The 15,909-nt window shown below is 36.5% G+C and overlaps 2 protein-coding genes across 5 annotated transcripts in view; one reads left to right on the top strand and one right to left on the bottom strand.

Annotated features, from left to right (window-relative positions):
* Nucleotides 1-15,909, bottom strand: part of KLHL13 (kelch like family member 13) — a 201,087-nt gene that overhangs the window by 141,454 nt on the left and 43,724 nt on the right. Inside the window, exon 1 of one of the 4 annotated variants that reach the window (XM_064361624.1) lies at nt 128-156. The exons of 2 other annotated variants lie outside the window; for them this stretch is intronic. In XM_064361624.1, the coding sequence (XP_064217694.1) occupies nt 128-136 (9 nt within the window). In that variant the 5' untranslated portion in view covers nt 137-156. Of the gene's footprint in view, nt 1-127; nt 157-15,909 lie in introns of those variants that run through there. One more of the 4 variants, XM_012476063.2, reaches the window with a different exon arrangement.
* Nucleotides 5,509-6,438, top strand: LOC105733584 (serine/threonine-protein phosphatase 2A catalytic subunit alpha isoform-like). The gene has a single exon (XM_064384633.1). The coding sequence runs from the start codon at nt 5,509-5,511 to the stop codon at nt 6,436-6,438; it is 930 nt and encodes a 309-aa protein (XP_064240703.1).

The raw sequence follows: 15,909 nt of genomic DNA, 5'->3' as shown, positions 1-15,909 counted from the left end.
ATTCCATCAATATAAACATAAAATACTTGGAAATAAATTTAACAGAAAAAGTACAAAACTTATATTCTGGAAACTATAAAACATTGCCGAAAAACAGAATAAGATCTAAATAAATGGGAAAACATACCATGTTCATGGATTGGAAGCCTTGATATTGTTAAGATGGTAATACTCCCCAAAGTGACCTGCAGATTTAATACAGTCCTCATCAGAATCTCAACTGACTTCTTTGCAGAAACTGACTAGCTAATTATAAAAGTCATATATAAGTACTCAAAAGCCACATGTAGCTAGTGGGTATTGTATTGGACAGCAAAGCCTTACCTGTCCTGGGTGAAAAATTACCTTTTTACCCTTTCAATTAATTTACAGTAGATAATATACTTACTAATAATTATTTACATTAAATTATCTTTGTTCAAATAACTCATGTGATTTTTTTCTCTTGATTAGACCCTGGTTGATACCATTCAGGTAGTTTCATTATCAAGGCAGCATGGTAATAGGCTCTTAGAAGCTTAATGACGTAGGTTCAGCTGTCAGTTTGTAGCTGCAGAAGCAAATTACTTCGTCTCATTAATTCTCAGAATGTTACTAGGTAAAAATGGGGAGGCAATACCCACTTTCTCAAGTCTTTTGTGAAGATATATGAGAATATCTGACATATAATCGGTGTTCAATATATTTTACTTTTTTATTCATTTCTTTATTATCAGCTTTCAAGCACTTAAATCTATGTATCTCAGCTGCAGCCTCCCAGAGTATTTCTCCCCCTGTCAAAACCACACTGTACTTTGTCCCAGTTCCTTGGGACATTTTTTCCGCAAAGGTTTATCTTTAAAAGTAATCACAGCAGAATAAAGTTGGAGGACTCACATTTCCCAATTTGAAAACTTACTATGAAGCAGTTGTAATCATAACAGTGTGGTGTTGGCACAAGTATAGACATATAGATCAATGGAATAGAATTGAGAGTCCAGAAATAAAGCCATGTGTCTATGGTTAACTATTTTCCACAAATGTTCCAAGACAGTTCAATGAGGAGAGGAAAGTCTCTTCAACATGCAGTGCTGGCACAACTGGATAGTCACATGCAAAAGAATGAGGTATACACCATATACATATGTATTTGTATATACCATATACAAATCTTAACTAAAATGGATCAAAAACCTGTTAGAGTTAAAATTCTTAGATGAAAACAAATTTTTATGACCTCACATTTGGCAAAGGATTTTTAGACATGACACCAAAAGCATGAGCAACAATAGATAATTTGGACTTAATCAAAATGTAAAACTTGTGCATCACTGGACATTATCAAAAACGTGAAAAAACCTAAAGATAGGGGAAAATATTTGCAAATCATACACCTGACAATAAATTATATGTAAGGATCTCTAGCAACAACAACAATTTTAAAATGGACAGCTTCCTTTAGGCCCAGTCATCTTCCAGTAACCTGCCAAAATGATGAACATAAAGAGAAACAGGAGAGGCACTGATACATGTTCTCTAGGCTTTTTAGAAAACATGAAGTTGTCCAATGTCAAAACAGCCAGAAGCGAAGATGCCAGGAATCTAACCCAGTCTGATTTTAAAGCCTCTCCATTGTACAGCATTACCACCTTAGCCCTTTAAATTCTGATGTCAGCCCACTCTTTCTCACACTGATATCAATAACTGCAGCTGAAAGTCAACAATCTATTAACACCTTTGATTTGTCTTCTAAATATGAAACTACAGAGTAATATCTCCAGAAATCCCTTCCCCTACTCCCCTCCCTCATTTTTATTTCTCTTACCATACTAATTAATTAAAGTACACCACACTAATTTAATGCTCTGTCTCTGTCAGCTTCCACCTTCCTATTACATCCTGATTTATTTCATTCTACAAATCCACTCGGAGTTCTTAAACATCAAGGGCTTCAATAGTTCTCTACTCTTAAATCCATGGCTAGCATCTTGATGTTTCAAAACAATTATAATCCTTTGCTATCTTGATGAGATATTCTCTCTTCTGGGTCAATAGCTATAGCTCAGTTAAGCAAGGTGCCCAAATGAATGCTGGTCATAAAATTATCGCCCAAAATATTTGTTGAGTTTTCCTTTTAAACAGGGTAAATTAAAGCACAATTTCTTTCATTATAGCAGAAAGAATTTTACTTTCCAATAATAATCAATTACAAAATGTCACTAAAACAATCTACTGGAAAAGCACCTGAACTTCTGAATATTAAGCCAAACTATCCCTTTTAATACACAGAATGAAAATGGACAGCATTTTATAATATAATATCTAGAATGAACAAATTTTGCAATAACTTCATCTATTCAAAACACAGTAAAGAAACAAATAAATAAGAGGCCTCAGAGACAGAACAGATACCACAAAGCTCAAGCACAAATGCACATTCATGTTAGTAACTGACATACCACTTAGTCCTTCGTGTACAATTCTAAACCTTTTTGGCAAACTATTTTTGACCTTGCAACAAATCAGAAGAAGGAGAGAAGGAGCTGAAGGAAGGAAGGCACACTGAGGCATGACATAGAAGAAAATGCAAAAGGCTCTTCAAGGAACATAAGAGCACAACAATCGGAATCATATAATGTAGAAGCAAATAGTTCTGCAAGTCCGAACAGATCCTATGGCATCTCTAACATACTTTACTTTAAGAGCTGTAATGACAGCCATGAGTCAGCAAGAAAAAATTTAACCAAAGTATTGAAAATAAAAAATACATTGATGTTAAGGAGATAAAATCAGTTATAAATAAAGATATAATAAAATTCCGGAATAGTTCATCACCTAAGCATTGAAGAAATCTAAAGTTTTAACTGTTACAAGCAGCATCTTCACTTTTCTTCTCATGCTGTTTTCACTAAAAATACAGCAAATCCCCTGAAGCTACATCAACCATCTAAACCCTGCTATCAGCGTATAAGGGAGTAGTCAATGACATCCATTTTAAGCAATTTGGGGGCTTACAGCAAGGAAATTTCACTTTATATCACTATGGAAGTATATTTTTAATGAAGAAAATTCATTTCAGAGATACAGATTTTATCTAAATATTCAATGCCAGTAGTACAAATAATACAGCAGAGTGTGTGCATTAAAATATAACTTCTCTTCCAAGCATCAGGACATGCACATGCATCCCCAACTTGCCTCCAGGTAAGGTGAGCTTCAGGTTCTTGATTCTACCAATGAAATACTCCAAACTCTCTCTCTGGGCCATGCTGACCTACAATATACCAGATGATGACCCTTCCATTCTCAGGGAAGCAGCATTATAGTATAATGGCTAAGAGCATGGACCCTGCAAATAGTTATCATGGTTTTCAATTCTAGCTCTACCACTGAACTGTGTTACCGTGAGTACTTAACTATTATCTATAAAACAGAGACAGAGACAGCATCTAGCACTTAGCATTACTCATAAAATGTTGGTAATATGTAATTTATAGCACATCTGCAAAGAATCAGGTACTATGCAGGACATTAGGAATATAAAGATAAATGAGGAACAGTCACCACATCCAAAGAGCTCAGTCTCATGAAGAAAACAGACAAAACAGAGCATATAAATGCTATGAAGGTATGTGTGCTACAGTGCTATAGAATACAGAGAAAGAATACTTATCTCAGCATATTCCCAGAGGAGAGGTATACTGTGTCTTAAAAGAAGTTATGTAAGCAAAACAAATGTCATAACAATATCTTCTGAGGCACAATGAGGGTTAATTCTTGTGCATCATGTAGACCTGAATGTGAAGTACTATGACTTTGTAATGTGTTATATGCACATTATTCGGCATAAAGGTACTGAAAAAGCCCTATGACCCGCAAAAAATCATCCACCAATCAGGCAGCCTGATATTCCCACAATAAAAGTTCATCTAACAAGTATGCAATTACATCATTTTTGAAAGTGCAAAATACACCTAAAAATGGAAGCAGATGAAAAAAGAACTATTATTTATAGAATTTTTCCACATACCAGACACTTTACATTACTTACTTTACCTAATCCACACAACAACCCAGAGAGGAAAGTATTATTATCCTCATTTTACAGATTTTTAAAAAACAGAGGCTTCTCAGAGTTTATTAATATGCTCAAGGTTGCCATTGCTAAGTGGCTAAGTCAGAATTCTAACCTTAAAAATCTGAACTGCAACCATTAAATTATACTGCTATCTTGGTATACTAACATGGGGCTAACACATATTAAGAAGTATCAATCAGTCACTGTATTAGTTTGCTGGGGTTGCCATAATAAAGTACCACAAACTGGGAAGCTTAAACAACAGAATCAACATGTCAGCACAGTTAGTTTCTTCTGGGGTCTGCTGTCCTTGGCTTCCAGATGGTCATGTTCTCCCTGTAATTTCACATGGTCTTCCTTGCCTGTGTACTAATCTCTTCTTAGAAGAACATCAGTCACACTGAATTAGAGTCTAACATGAAATACCCTATTTCCACACATCACCACATTCTGAGATACTGGGAGGGTTGGGACTTCAACATCTGGATTTCAGGAGGACACAATTCAATCCACAACAGTCAAAACTGAAAAAAAAGACTCCTCTTCCAAGAGAAAATGGATTCACCTTAAATGTTTTTAAATCATAAATGAAATTTGTGGAGGTTGTTTTTTGAGAAATGTAAGCATATATATTTAGCTAGGAATAGCCAATGAGTCACTGAGTACTGTCCCCTGAGGAGCATTCTGGAAATGTATTGGGGTGCTTTTTACCACTCACAATTATTGAGAGAAACCATTAGCAATTGGTGGTCAGAGGCAAGGGTTATGGAATACATGGAGCAGTCCCAAACAGTGAAGAATGGCCTCATACCCCAGAAGAGAGAAATACCCTGCAAGGCAAAACTTAACACAAAAACATCAGGAACACCACTATGTATACTAACACAGGTAAGATTTGACAAGAAGTAAAGAGAAAAGCCCAATAATTTAAGGCAAAGTCTTTATGGATGCAGAAACGTGAATCAAAGAAAGATGCTGTCTCAAAACTAAACTATATATCCATTCTATGCACTATATATTAGAGCACTTCCAATTATATATTTGTTGAAAAGAGTTTAGTACAATAATGCAGTTACTGAAAAAGCAATGAAACTTCGGCAAAAATGTCGGAGGATATTTGAGTCCATTCTTAAAGATTACAAACAAAGTGTTATTAAATTAGTAGAGACACATGGACCACAGGGATCTCAATAAAAATTACTTGAAGTTGAATTTTGAAGAGCAAATTGGTGGCCGCCATTACAGAGGGCCCAGCTCTGGTGCCTGAGCGAGGGGAGGAGGAGGCGCAATGGCCCACTGCAGAGTACTGCAGTGAGAGCCAGCAGGCCAGTGCTAGCCTCAGCAGCCACCAGAAGTACACGAGGAACTGGCAGCAGCGTGTGCGTGTGGCACGTGTGTGGCGGCAGCGCAAGAAAACCACAGAGAGGCAGCCAGCTAGGGCAGGTGGCATCATGGACGAGAAGGTGTTCACCAAAGAGCTGGACCAGTGGGTCCAGCAGCTGAATGAGTGCAAGCAGCTGTCCAAGTCCCAGGTCAAGAGCCTCTGCGAGAAGGCTAAAGAAATCCTGACAAAAGAATCTAATGTGCAAGAGGTTCGATGTCCAGTCACTGTCTGTGGAGATGTGAATGGGCAATTTCATGATCTCATGGAGCTGTTTAGAAGTGGTGGTAAATCACCAGATACAAATTCCTTGTTTATAGGCGATTGTGTTGACAGAGGATATTATTCAGTTGAAACAGTTACACTGCTTGTAGCTCTTAAGGTTCCTTACCATGAATGCATCACCATTCTGCAAGGGAATCATGAGAGCAGACAGATCACACAAGTTTATTGTTTCTATGATGATTGTTTAAGAAAATATGGAAATGCAAATGTTTGGAATATTTTACAGATTTTTTTTGACTATCTTCCTCTCACTGCCTTGGTGGATAGGCAGATCTTCTGTCTACATGGTGGTCTCTGGCCATATATAGATACACTGGATCATATCAGAGCACATGGTCGCTTACAAGAAGTTCCCCATGAGGGTCCAATGTGTGATTTGCTGTGGTCAGATCCAGATGACCGTGGTGGTTGGGGTATATCTCCTAGAGGAGCTGGTTATACCTTTGGGCAAGATATTTCTGAGACATTTAATTACGCCAATGGCCTCACGTTGGTGTCTAGAGTTAACCAGCTACTGATGGAGGGATATAACTGGTGCGATGACCGGAATGTAGTAATGATTGTCAGTGCTCCAAACTATTGTTATTATTGTGGTAACCAAGCTGCAATTATGGAACTTGACAGTACTCTAAAATATTCTTTCTTGCAGCCTGACCCAGCGCCTCATAGAGGCAAGCCACATGTTACTCATAGTACCCCAGACTACTTCCTGTAATGACATTTTAAACTTGTACAGTATTGCCATGAACCATATATTGACCAAGTGGAAATAGAGCAATAGTAACCCCAAAGTATCAGAAAATAGTTAATATTCAAAAAACTTGTTTTCACTCAGACCAAAAGATGTGCCATATAAAAATACAAAGCCTCTGGTCATCAACAGCCGTGACCACTTTAGAATGAACCAGTTCATTGCATGCTGAAGTGGCATTATTGGCCAAGAAACCAGTTTCTGGCATAGCGCTATTTGTAGTTACCTTTGCTTTCTCTGAGAGACTGCAGATAATAAGATGTAAACATTAATGCCTCGTGAATGCAATTTAACTTTCATTTAGCTATAGCTTCACTCAGCATGACTGTAGATAAGGATAGCAGCAAACAATCATTGGAGCTTAAGGAACATTTTTAAAAATAAGTACCAAGGCATCCCCTGTACTTGTCAGTTTTGAAATCATTCTTTTTATTTTCAGGGATACAATTTAATTTAATTACATGATTTGTCTGCACTCAGTTTATTCCCTACTCAAATCTCAGCCCCATGTTGTTCTTTGTTATTGTCAGAACCTGGTGAGTTGTTTTGAACACAACTGTTTTTTTCCCCTTCCCTAAGATGATGTGACTGCACAAGAGCATTGCAGTGTTTTTCATAATAAACTTGTGAACTAAGAACCGAAAAAAAGAAGACAAATTACTTAAATGTTTCAAATTACAAAATTCTATGTGTTAAAAAATGTTTTGTAACACTAAGAAACACATGCTGTAAAAACCCATTTTGAAAGTATATATTTGGTGATTGCCTGTTATTTTTCTATCTTTTTTGTATAGAGACATCTACTACCCCATCTTCTCCGTAGCTTATTGTTTTATGGTTTCTCTTTCTAATCCATCCTCTCTATATCTCATCACCTAGAGAAGGATTCGGTCATCAAGGTCTTTTGAGGTACCAGGACCCTAAACTATGCCTTAAGGTGGTAGTATTTCAAAATAGGAAATATGCTTTCTCTGATACCTCATCAGCATCTTGTTCTCTATCACAACACAGGGAATTATTTTTGTCACTACCCTTAACAACATGGCCCAGGTCATTTGGGTCATTTGTGAGAATATCATACTTCCTCATTTTCTTCATTTTGAGAGCCTGTAATTTGTCATGACATGTTTTCTCGACTTCAAGTATTTCCTTCTTTCTCTTGTTATGTACAAACAAGTCTTGTCTTTGGTTACTTATTCTAACATTTTTATTTTATGATCCACATGTACCACTAATTTTTCATTTTCTAGAGCTTTCTACACAGAATTACTTTCTTACTTCTCATAAGCCTGAACTTATTCTTTAGAAGTAGGTACAAGCTTCACTTCCAAGATTAGGCTATAGGCATAAAAAAAGAAATTTTTAAAAAAAGAAGATGATGAAGAAGTAGGTACAAGCATTCACTACTTCACTACATCTTCTAGTACAGTTGGGCCCTCACAGTCATATCCTGAAATACATACAGTTTTATTATATATTATATTTATTCTTTATATTATAATCACAGTATTATGATTTTGTTATATGTATATAAGTAGGTCATATTATCTATAAATTCTATTTCCCATTAATTAAATAAACTGTTACAAAATGTTTAAAAGGGTAAGGTGGAGGTCTGATAGGGTTGAAAGCCACATATGGTGACTTACAGAGACCTGAACCAGGAGAACACAGAAACTGTCCCCAAATCTGGTCAAAAGGAAAAAAAATGTTCTTTTCTACTGGTCCTCTGACTAAACAGCACATGGAACTAAGAAACTGTAGAGAAGAAATCGGAAGCAAAGAAGAAGTAAAAGAAAAAAATAGAGAAGTGGTTTATAAGAAACCAAATAATTAACTGTGAATATGCAAAACTGACTCCTGATAATGCTTTTAGATCTAACCTAACAGCAGCCTAGCATTGGGGTTGATTAAGGGTTAATCTAAATAGATATGAAGAGAGACTAGTTAGAATTTCAATCCTGAACGACTGCCAATAAGCTGGATTTGACTAATAGATCAATTCATTAAATCCATATAATATGCTCACCACTACAGTAAAATTTGGTTGTGCATCAACTAACCTGTATATGTGCTGAACTTTAGAGGAATGGAAAAAGGGCATCAAGAAATCAGAGAGAATAAAAAGTCAAAAGATCACAATACCAAGAGTTTTTGGCTTCAGAAGAAGAAAACTGTATCACTAATAAGCTCCCATACTGTCTCCAAGATTACCAATGAGAAAAACATTAGAGGTACTGAAATGAACTACACAGGACAATTGGCTCAACCCATTAACTCTAAGTGGGCTTCATTTTTCCTATGCTGAGCCAATATCCGGCCCAGTAACTCAGGGTTCCCCTTTTTTTTTTTTTTTAATTGAGCCAAGATCATGCCATTGCACTCCAGCCTGGGCAACAAGAGGGTTACTTTTAGTTAGGTACTTTCAGAACAGAAATGCTGAGAGCAGTTTGGTCAAAACTCTTTATGTTTGATACTTAAACTATGTCATTCTATATTAGCTTGTCCCTAGAACAGATACCTTGTAAAGGAATAGCCAAACTATTAAAGAACTAAAATAGCATGATTTTGGTTCCTCCTTTTATGCCCTAAAGGGTAGCAGCAATGTTAACTCTGAAATATCTAGCTCATCTTCATCACAAATTCCTCTATTTCAAAAAGGTCGTTGTGAATTCTTAATAAAGCATTAAGCTAGATTTACCTTATATTAAATTAATTTGAAGTCATGAGCCACATTTGATCAGAATACTTACAAAGAGAGCACAGTCTTAGTTTCTGCTAAAGTCTTAATGCATATTCTTCACCATGCACAGACAAAAATTATTATAGTTATTTTAGCAATTACAACCTAGCAGCTGTTATACATTTTTTCAGATAAGTCTGAAGTTACAAAAAACCAAATAATTGTTCATTTTAATTGTGTTGGACAGGGCCATTTAGGTTGATAAATTAGAATGTAAACCATCATTAACTCATAGGTAAAATTTACAAATATTTGAAGGATAGTTTTACCTCTACATCATTAACACCAGACAATTTAAATTTGTTTTATGTAGCTACTACATAAAGCATTTATGTTATAAAATTTGTCTTTAATAATAATTTCCAAAACATATATTTTTTTCTGATTTTTCACATTAAAAATGTGTTTTTGAAAAATAACAAGTTTCAAGTGGATAAACATGGAAAACTTAAAATACTGCCTTATACTATTTAGCCAGTCTTTGCTTTCCTCTTTGTGTTTGTTCAGACTAAAAAAGAAAGGTCAGCTTCCCCTTTTTCCCTCCAATTCCCAATTTAGCAGGCATTAAGGTTTAGAATATAAGGTTAAAAAACACTTCTCTCCAAACTGAAGAAGCCACAGCTATTTTTAAATATTGATTTATCACTGTAATGACCTCTAAAAAAATCCATGGGCTTAAGTGACTAACATTAGATAACTGATATGACTCTCTTTTTGCTCCAGATACGGAGAAATGATTATCACATGTTTGACACTGAGACTGCCTTAAGTATACAGACAAGAAAATTAACTTAATAGCTTCTGTATAGTCCTACTTATAACCTCTTTTAGTAAAGTTTGATAAATATACTTTCATGCCCCCAAACAGTAGAGTGTAGAGAGAAGAGACTCTGGAATCACACAGACTTGAGCTTAAATGCTAGCCTCACTACATATTCACTAGCTGTTTTCTGTGAGTTTTAATTTCTTCACTGGTTCTAGAATAATAATGCCTACTTCTCAAAGGGTGACTATAAGGTCTGAATAAAATAAAATATGTTAAGTGACTGACTAGGCAGAAACACAATAAATGTTGGTTTTATATCTTCCCTTCCCTGCAACTTGGAATTTTAATATATCTAAATGAAAACTCTTCAGAAGTAAATTTGTAATGCATGTATAATATTTTAAATATTAATTTTCTTTAGCCCACAACACCTTCATCTGCTGGATCCAAGATGTTCAGTATGTGGATGACTGCCATCTTTGAAAATAAACAGTACTCTGTGGTCAATATATTTGAATAAATTTCAATGTGTCACATAAATTTAATTATTTTTAACATGATATAAATAAAAGAATAGTCATCTTTTGATGACAGTGTGACTTTTCTAGGTTTGTAAACCCCTAGTTTTTATTTTTTCAATATACAATGAACTTTTTATAAACTTCTATATTCTGAAAACCAAATTAATTAAAATTCATTTTAAAAGGTAAATGTATACCAACCAGCACTTTGTGAACTTGCAGTAGATTCAACACCCTTCTCAGTCTCTGAGAACTGCATAGCATCTACCCACAAGGTAAACATGGGTTGTTCTTTTTAATCTAACTACCTTTGGGCCAAGCTGATTAGACCAAAAGTGGAATGTGTCCTAAACTAATTATATATACTATCTCTCCTGGGAATTGGAGCAGAGCAATTCTACTCTAGCTAGAAGAAATCCCAAGGTCTCAGGACAGCCATATGCACAGAGAATCAGAGAAAGCCAGTCTTCAGAAAGAGAGAGGTGTAAAGAACTCACATAAAAAGAAACAGAGCCAATGTAGCCTGGAACACAAATGATACAAGAAGCAAGAATAGCTTCCAAGGTTACTGAGCCCTTCTAGCTTCCTACCCTTGGCCTCCCTAGGCCCTATTAGGCTAGAGCAAGCTCCAGGGTGTTTCTGTTACATAGAAGTAAAAGAAAGTTGACTAAGACAGGAATAGGAAATGAAACACAAATACTGAAGAGTTATAGCTCCTCCAGGGCTAGACATCGCTATTTTAACAGATACTAAAATTCTCCACTATCACAATAAGTTCCTTTTATTACTCCATTTACTGTTATTTTCTGACAACATAGCTGATAATACATTATCTAAAAATTTGTACAGTCATAACAAAAATTAAATTGTGTTTAGAGAAAAACTGAGTAGAATTGTTACAAAGCAGAGAGAAAAGGGTAATGACAGGTAATATTTATTTAGTAGTAGAGGTGGTGATGATTGTGAGTTCCAATTCAGGAAGATAGCTAAGCCAGTATGCTTTTTAAATGATCTGGACCCAGTCATGAGACATGAAAACTGTTTAGTGGGTCAGGACAAGCATTTATTTTTAATGAAACAGAACTACAGGGGAAAAGTAGTAAGAATAAATATCGGTAAGTATTCTTTCATGAAACTATTTGCTCCAGATTCTACACACTTTAAGTCCCTAAATTACAAAATCAACTATAGTTCTAACTTTTGGCCATGGTCAAAACAGCTTAAATGTCACTAAAAATCCCATGCTTCCAAAATACCAACTGGAGGCAATAGCTCCTAGTAATACATTTCCATAGCATATTTATTTTACAAGTTAAACAAATGAAAGTATTCCTAGCAAATACATCTTTACTTGCTTTAAGTTAACTCAAAGTGAATCACAGATCTAAATATAAAAAACAAAAATAGGCTGGGCGCAGTGGCTCACTCCTGTAATCCCAGCACTTTGGGAGGCCATGGTGGGCAGATCACCTGAGGTCAGGAGTTTGAGACCAGCCTGACCAACATGAAGAAACTCCATCTCTACTAAAAATACAAAATTAGCCAGGCATGGTGGCACATGCCTGTAATCCCAGCTACTTGGGAGGCTGAGGCAGGAGAATCGCTTGAACCTGAGAGGTGGAGATTGCGGTGAGCTGAGATCACGCCATTGCACTCCAGCCTGGGCAACAAGAGTGAAACTCTGTCTCTAAAGTATATGTATAAAATATCTTTTTTTCTTCCAGAAGTTTTGTATATATAATATATATATTTATATTTATATGTTATAGAAATATATATATTGTACATATTTATTTAAATATAAATATTTACATATATATATATATATATATATAAAACTTCTGGAAAAAAAGATAGAAGAAAATCATCAGGATCTTAGGTTAGTAAAGATCTTATAGCTATGATATGAAAAACATGATCCATGAAAGAAAAACCTGACAAAATGATCTTTATCAAAATTAAAATATTTTGTTCTGAGAAAGACTACCAAGAAAATGAAAAGACAAACCACAAACCAGGAAAAAAAAATTGCACCCACATATCTGATGAAAGATATACATTCAGAATCTATAAAAACAATTACAACTCTACAATGAAAGACAATCCAGTATTTTTTACCTTAATGGGCAAAAATCTGAACACATACTCAAAGATATATGTAAAAACCAATAAACATATGGAAAGATGCTCAAAATTATTCATCATTAGGTTCATGCCCATGAACACAATGAGACAATTCTTTAACTATTCTTCCCATTGGTATATACATAGAGAGTTGTGGGGGTTCATTCAGGATGGTGGGAGAGATTGTAAAATTATACTAGTCACAAACCTTCTTGGAAGGCTGGAAGGTTTTTGCAAAAGCCTTGGGAAAGAGGTTATGGCTGAAGGCAGCCTAATCTCCTTTCCTTGTGCAAATGACATAGAGTAGATACAAAGGAATGTAAGGGAGTTTATCTAAATAAGTTGTTTACTCATGTGGTCCTAAAACTAACCTTTAATCATTCGCAAGCTGATGGCTCTCTTAAGGGGAGGGCAACCAGGTTTGTTACCCACAAATGATGTTTGCTTTAGGCCTTTAGTGGTGTTGACTCAAAGGCTTTGTCATGTAATGTGTGCTGGATAAAGGCTGGCAAGGCCAGCGTGTAGGGCCAGTGGCTGCTAACTCTCTCTGCCATGTCTGTGGCCATGGACCCCCTAGCCTGCTCTTTCACTGTATTCTGTGTTTGAGTGCATTTGTTATCCCTTGCTGGGTCGGAGTCTGCAGGTCGGACCCCGACAGAGAGTTTCCAATAGTTTCTCATAAGTACAGTCATGCATTACTTAACAATGGGGGTAAGTTCTCAGAAATGTGTCATTAGGTGATTTCATCATTATGCAAACATCATAGAATATACTTACACAAACCTAGATGATATAGCCTATTATATACACCCAGGTTATATAGTATATCATATTGCTCACAGGCTACAAACCTGTAATACATGTGACTGTACTGAATACTGTAGGCAATTATAACATAATGGTCAGTATTTGTGTATCTAAGCATATCTAAACATAGAAAACGTGCAGTAAAAATATTATATAAAAGATAAAAAATGGTACGCCTGTATAGGGCACTTAGCATGAATGGAGCCTGCAGGACTGCAAGTTGGTTGCTCTGAGTGAGTCAGTGAGTGGTGAGTGAATGTGAAGGCCTAAGACATTACTCTACACTACTGTAGACTTTGTCAGTACTGTACACTTAGGTATGCTAAATTTATAAAAACATTTCTCTTTCTTCATTAATAACCTTAGCTTACTGTAACTTTTTTACTTTATACCCTTTTTACTTTTTTTGAACTTTTTGCCTCTTGTAATAATTTAGCTTAAAATAATACAAACATATTATACAGCTGTAAAATATATTTTATTTCTTTATATCCATATTCTATAATCTCTACTTTTAAAATTTTTTTTTTTTAACTTTTCAAACTTTTTTTTTAACTAAGACAAAAGCACACACATCATTAGCTCAGGCCTACACAGGGCCAGGATAATCAATACCACTGTCTTTCACCTCCACATCTTGTCCCACTGGAAGGTCTTCAGTGGCAGTAATGTGGGAGTTGTCATCTCCTATGATGATAATGCCTTCTTCTGGAATACCTTCTGAAGGACTTGCCTGAAGCTGTTTACAGTTAGCTTTTTGTATACATAGAAGAAATACACTCTAAAATAACACCAGAAAGTATAGTAAATATACAAATCAGTAATATAGTCATTTATTATCATTACCAAGTATTAAGCACTATATATAACTGTATTGCTATACCTTTATACCACTAGAAGCAGCGCAGTGGGGTCATTTACACCAGCCTCACCACAAACATGTGAAGAATGCTTTGCACTACCAAACTTGGAGAGATGTGACTTCACTAGGCAATGGGAATTTTTCAGCTCCATTATAATCATATGGGACCACCATTTTGTAGGCAGTTCATCACCGGCCAAAAGGTTATGTGACACATGACTATAATATTGCATAAGCATTCTTATTTACACAACTTTGCACGCACACACACACACACACAATTTCTGTTGGATCCAGTCTTCAGAACAGTATCACTAGAAAAGCGCAATGAAGAGAGAGCAAGATGGCCAACTAGAAGCCCCTAGCCTCCTCCCTTCCATAAAAACGAGGAAAACAACAAATAAACAGCTATATTTTAATGAAAATAACTAATGGAGAACACCAGAGTACATCAAATGAGTAATACAAACCTTGGTGAGCACAGAAACTCAGGAGAGTCACATAAAGAATGGAAGGAAATACCAGGACTCCATCACCCCATCCCCCATGAGAGATCACCTGGGAACCAGAAGGAACTTCTCTCTATGGTGAAAAGGTAGGCAAGAGGATCCCAGAAGCCCCCATCCACACTTTGGATACCTACAGTCCTCACTACTGGGATCCCCTGCAGTCCTCACTAGCACTAAGCTCAGCTGAGGGAGCTGCCTAGAGACGACAAAGCTATGCTCCTCCTCAGATAAGAAGCCAACACTGTGCCCCACCCCAAGTGGCCCACAGGGCTACTGCACTGAGAACTAATGTTAGAGTATGTCTTGCTCCAGGATGAGTACAAGTAGTCACAGCACATCTTCCCTGAGACTAAATTGTCCTCAAAACACCCCTGCTTAGTGGCCTTATACCTCAAGCCCAGCTGTGAACAATTGCCCCTTCCCTGTGCGGCCAAGCAATGGTGGGACGGCTCCATCCATTCCTTCCCCTGCCCCCTCAGGCAGAGTTGAGGCTGCGCAGTCCCTCCTGGGGAACCCATGCTTTGGCAGAACATATCCATCTTCTCTCAGCCATGTCTGCACTCTGTCCCTAGGACCTGAGCTAAATCTGCTCACTGCTGCTGAGCAAACAGTGCTTTGGTGGAGCCCTGCATCCTGGAGAAAACAGGTGTGCCTGGGCCACCCAGAAGAGTCACACACACACACACACACACACACACACACACACACACTCTCCCTCCCTCTCTCTCTCTCTTACCCTCTCTCTCTCTCTCTCTCTCTCACCTGAACTGAAAATTGCCCCCTTGAAGGTTGGTGCCTTCGCTGAGCTGAGCAACTGCACATCCCTTCAGGAGATATTACAGAAAAAAGCATTGTTACCATAGGAAATGACAGCTCCATGCACGTTACTGCCCTGAAGACCTTCTAATAGAATAAGATGTGTAAGTGGAAGGCAGTGAAATTGATTATCCTAACCCTGTGTAGGCCCAGGCTTATATATATATGTTTGTGTCTTCGTTTTTAACAAAAAAGTTTAAAATGTAAAAAAAAAAGAAATAACAATTTTAAAAATAGAAAAAGGCATATATATGCTAAAAGCCCAGACTTCACCATTATACAATATA

This window comes from Aotus nancymaae, unplaced genomic scaffold (genome assembly GCF_030222135.1).
Source record: "Aotus nancymaae isolate 86718 unplaced genomic scaffold, 86718_ANA_hifiasm-v0.15.2.pri h1tg000004l, whole genome shotgun sequence".
Taxonomy (NCBI): Eukaryota; Metazoa; Chordata; class Mammalia; order Primates; family Aotidae; genus Aotus; species Aotus nancymaae.
The sequence above is the reverse complement of the archived record's forward strand: the minus strand, read 5'-3'. Positions and strand labels throughout refer to the sequence as shown.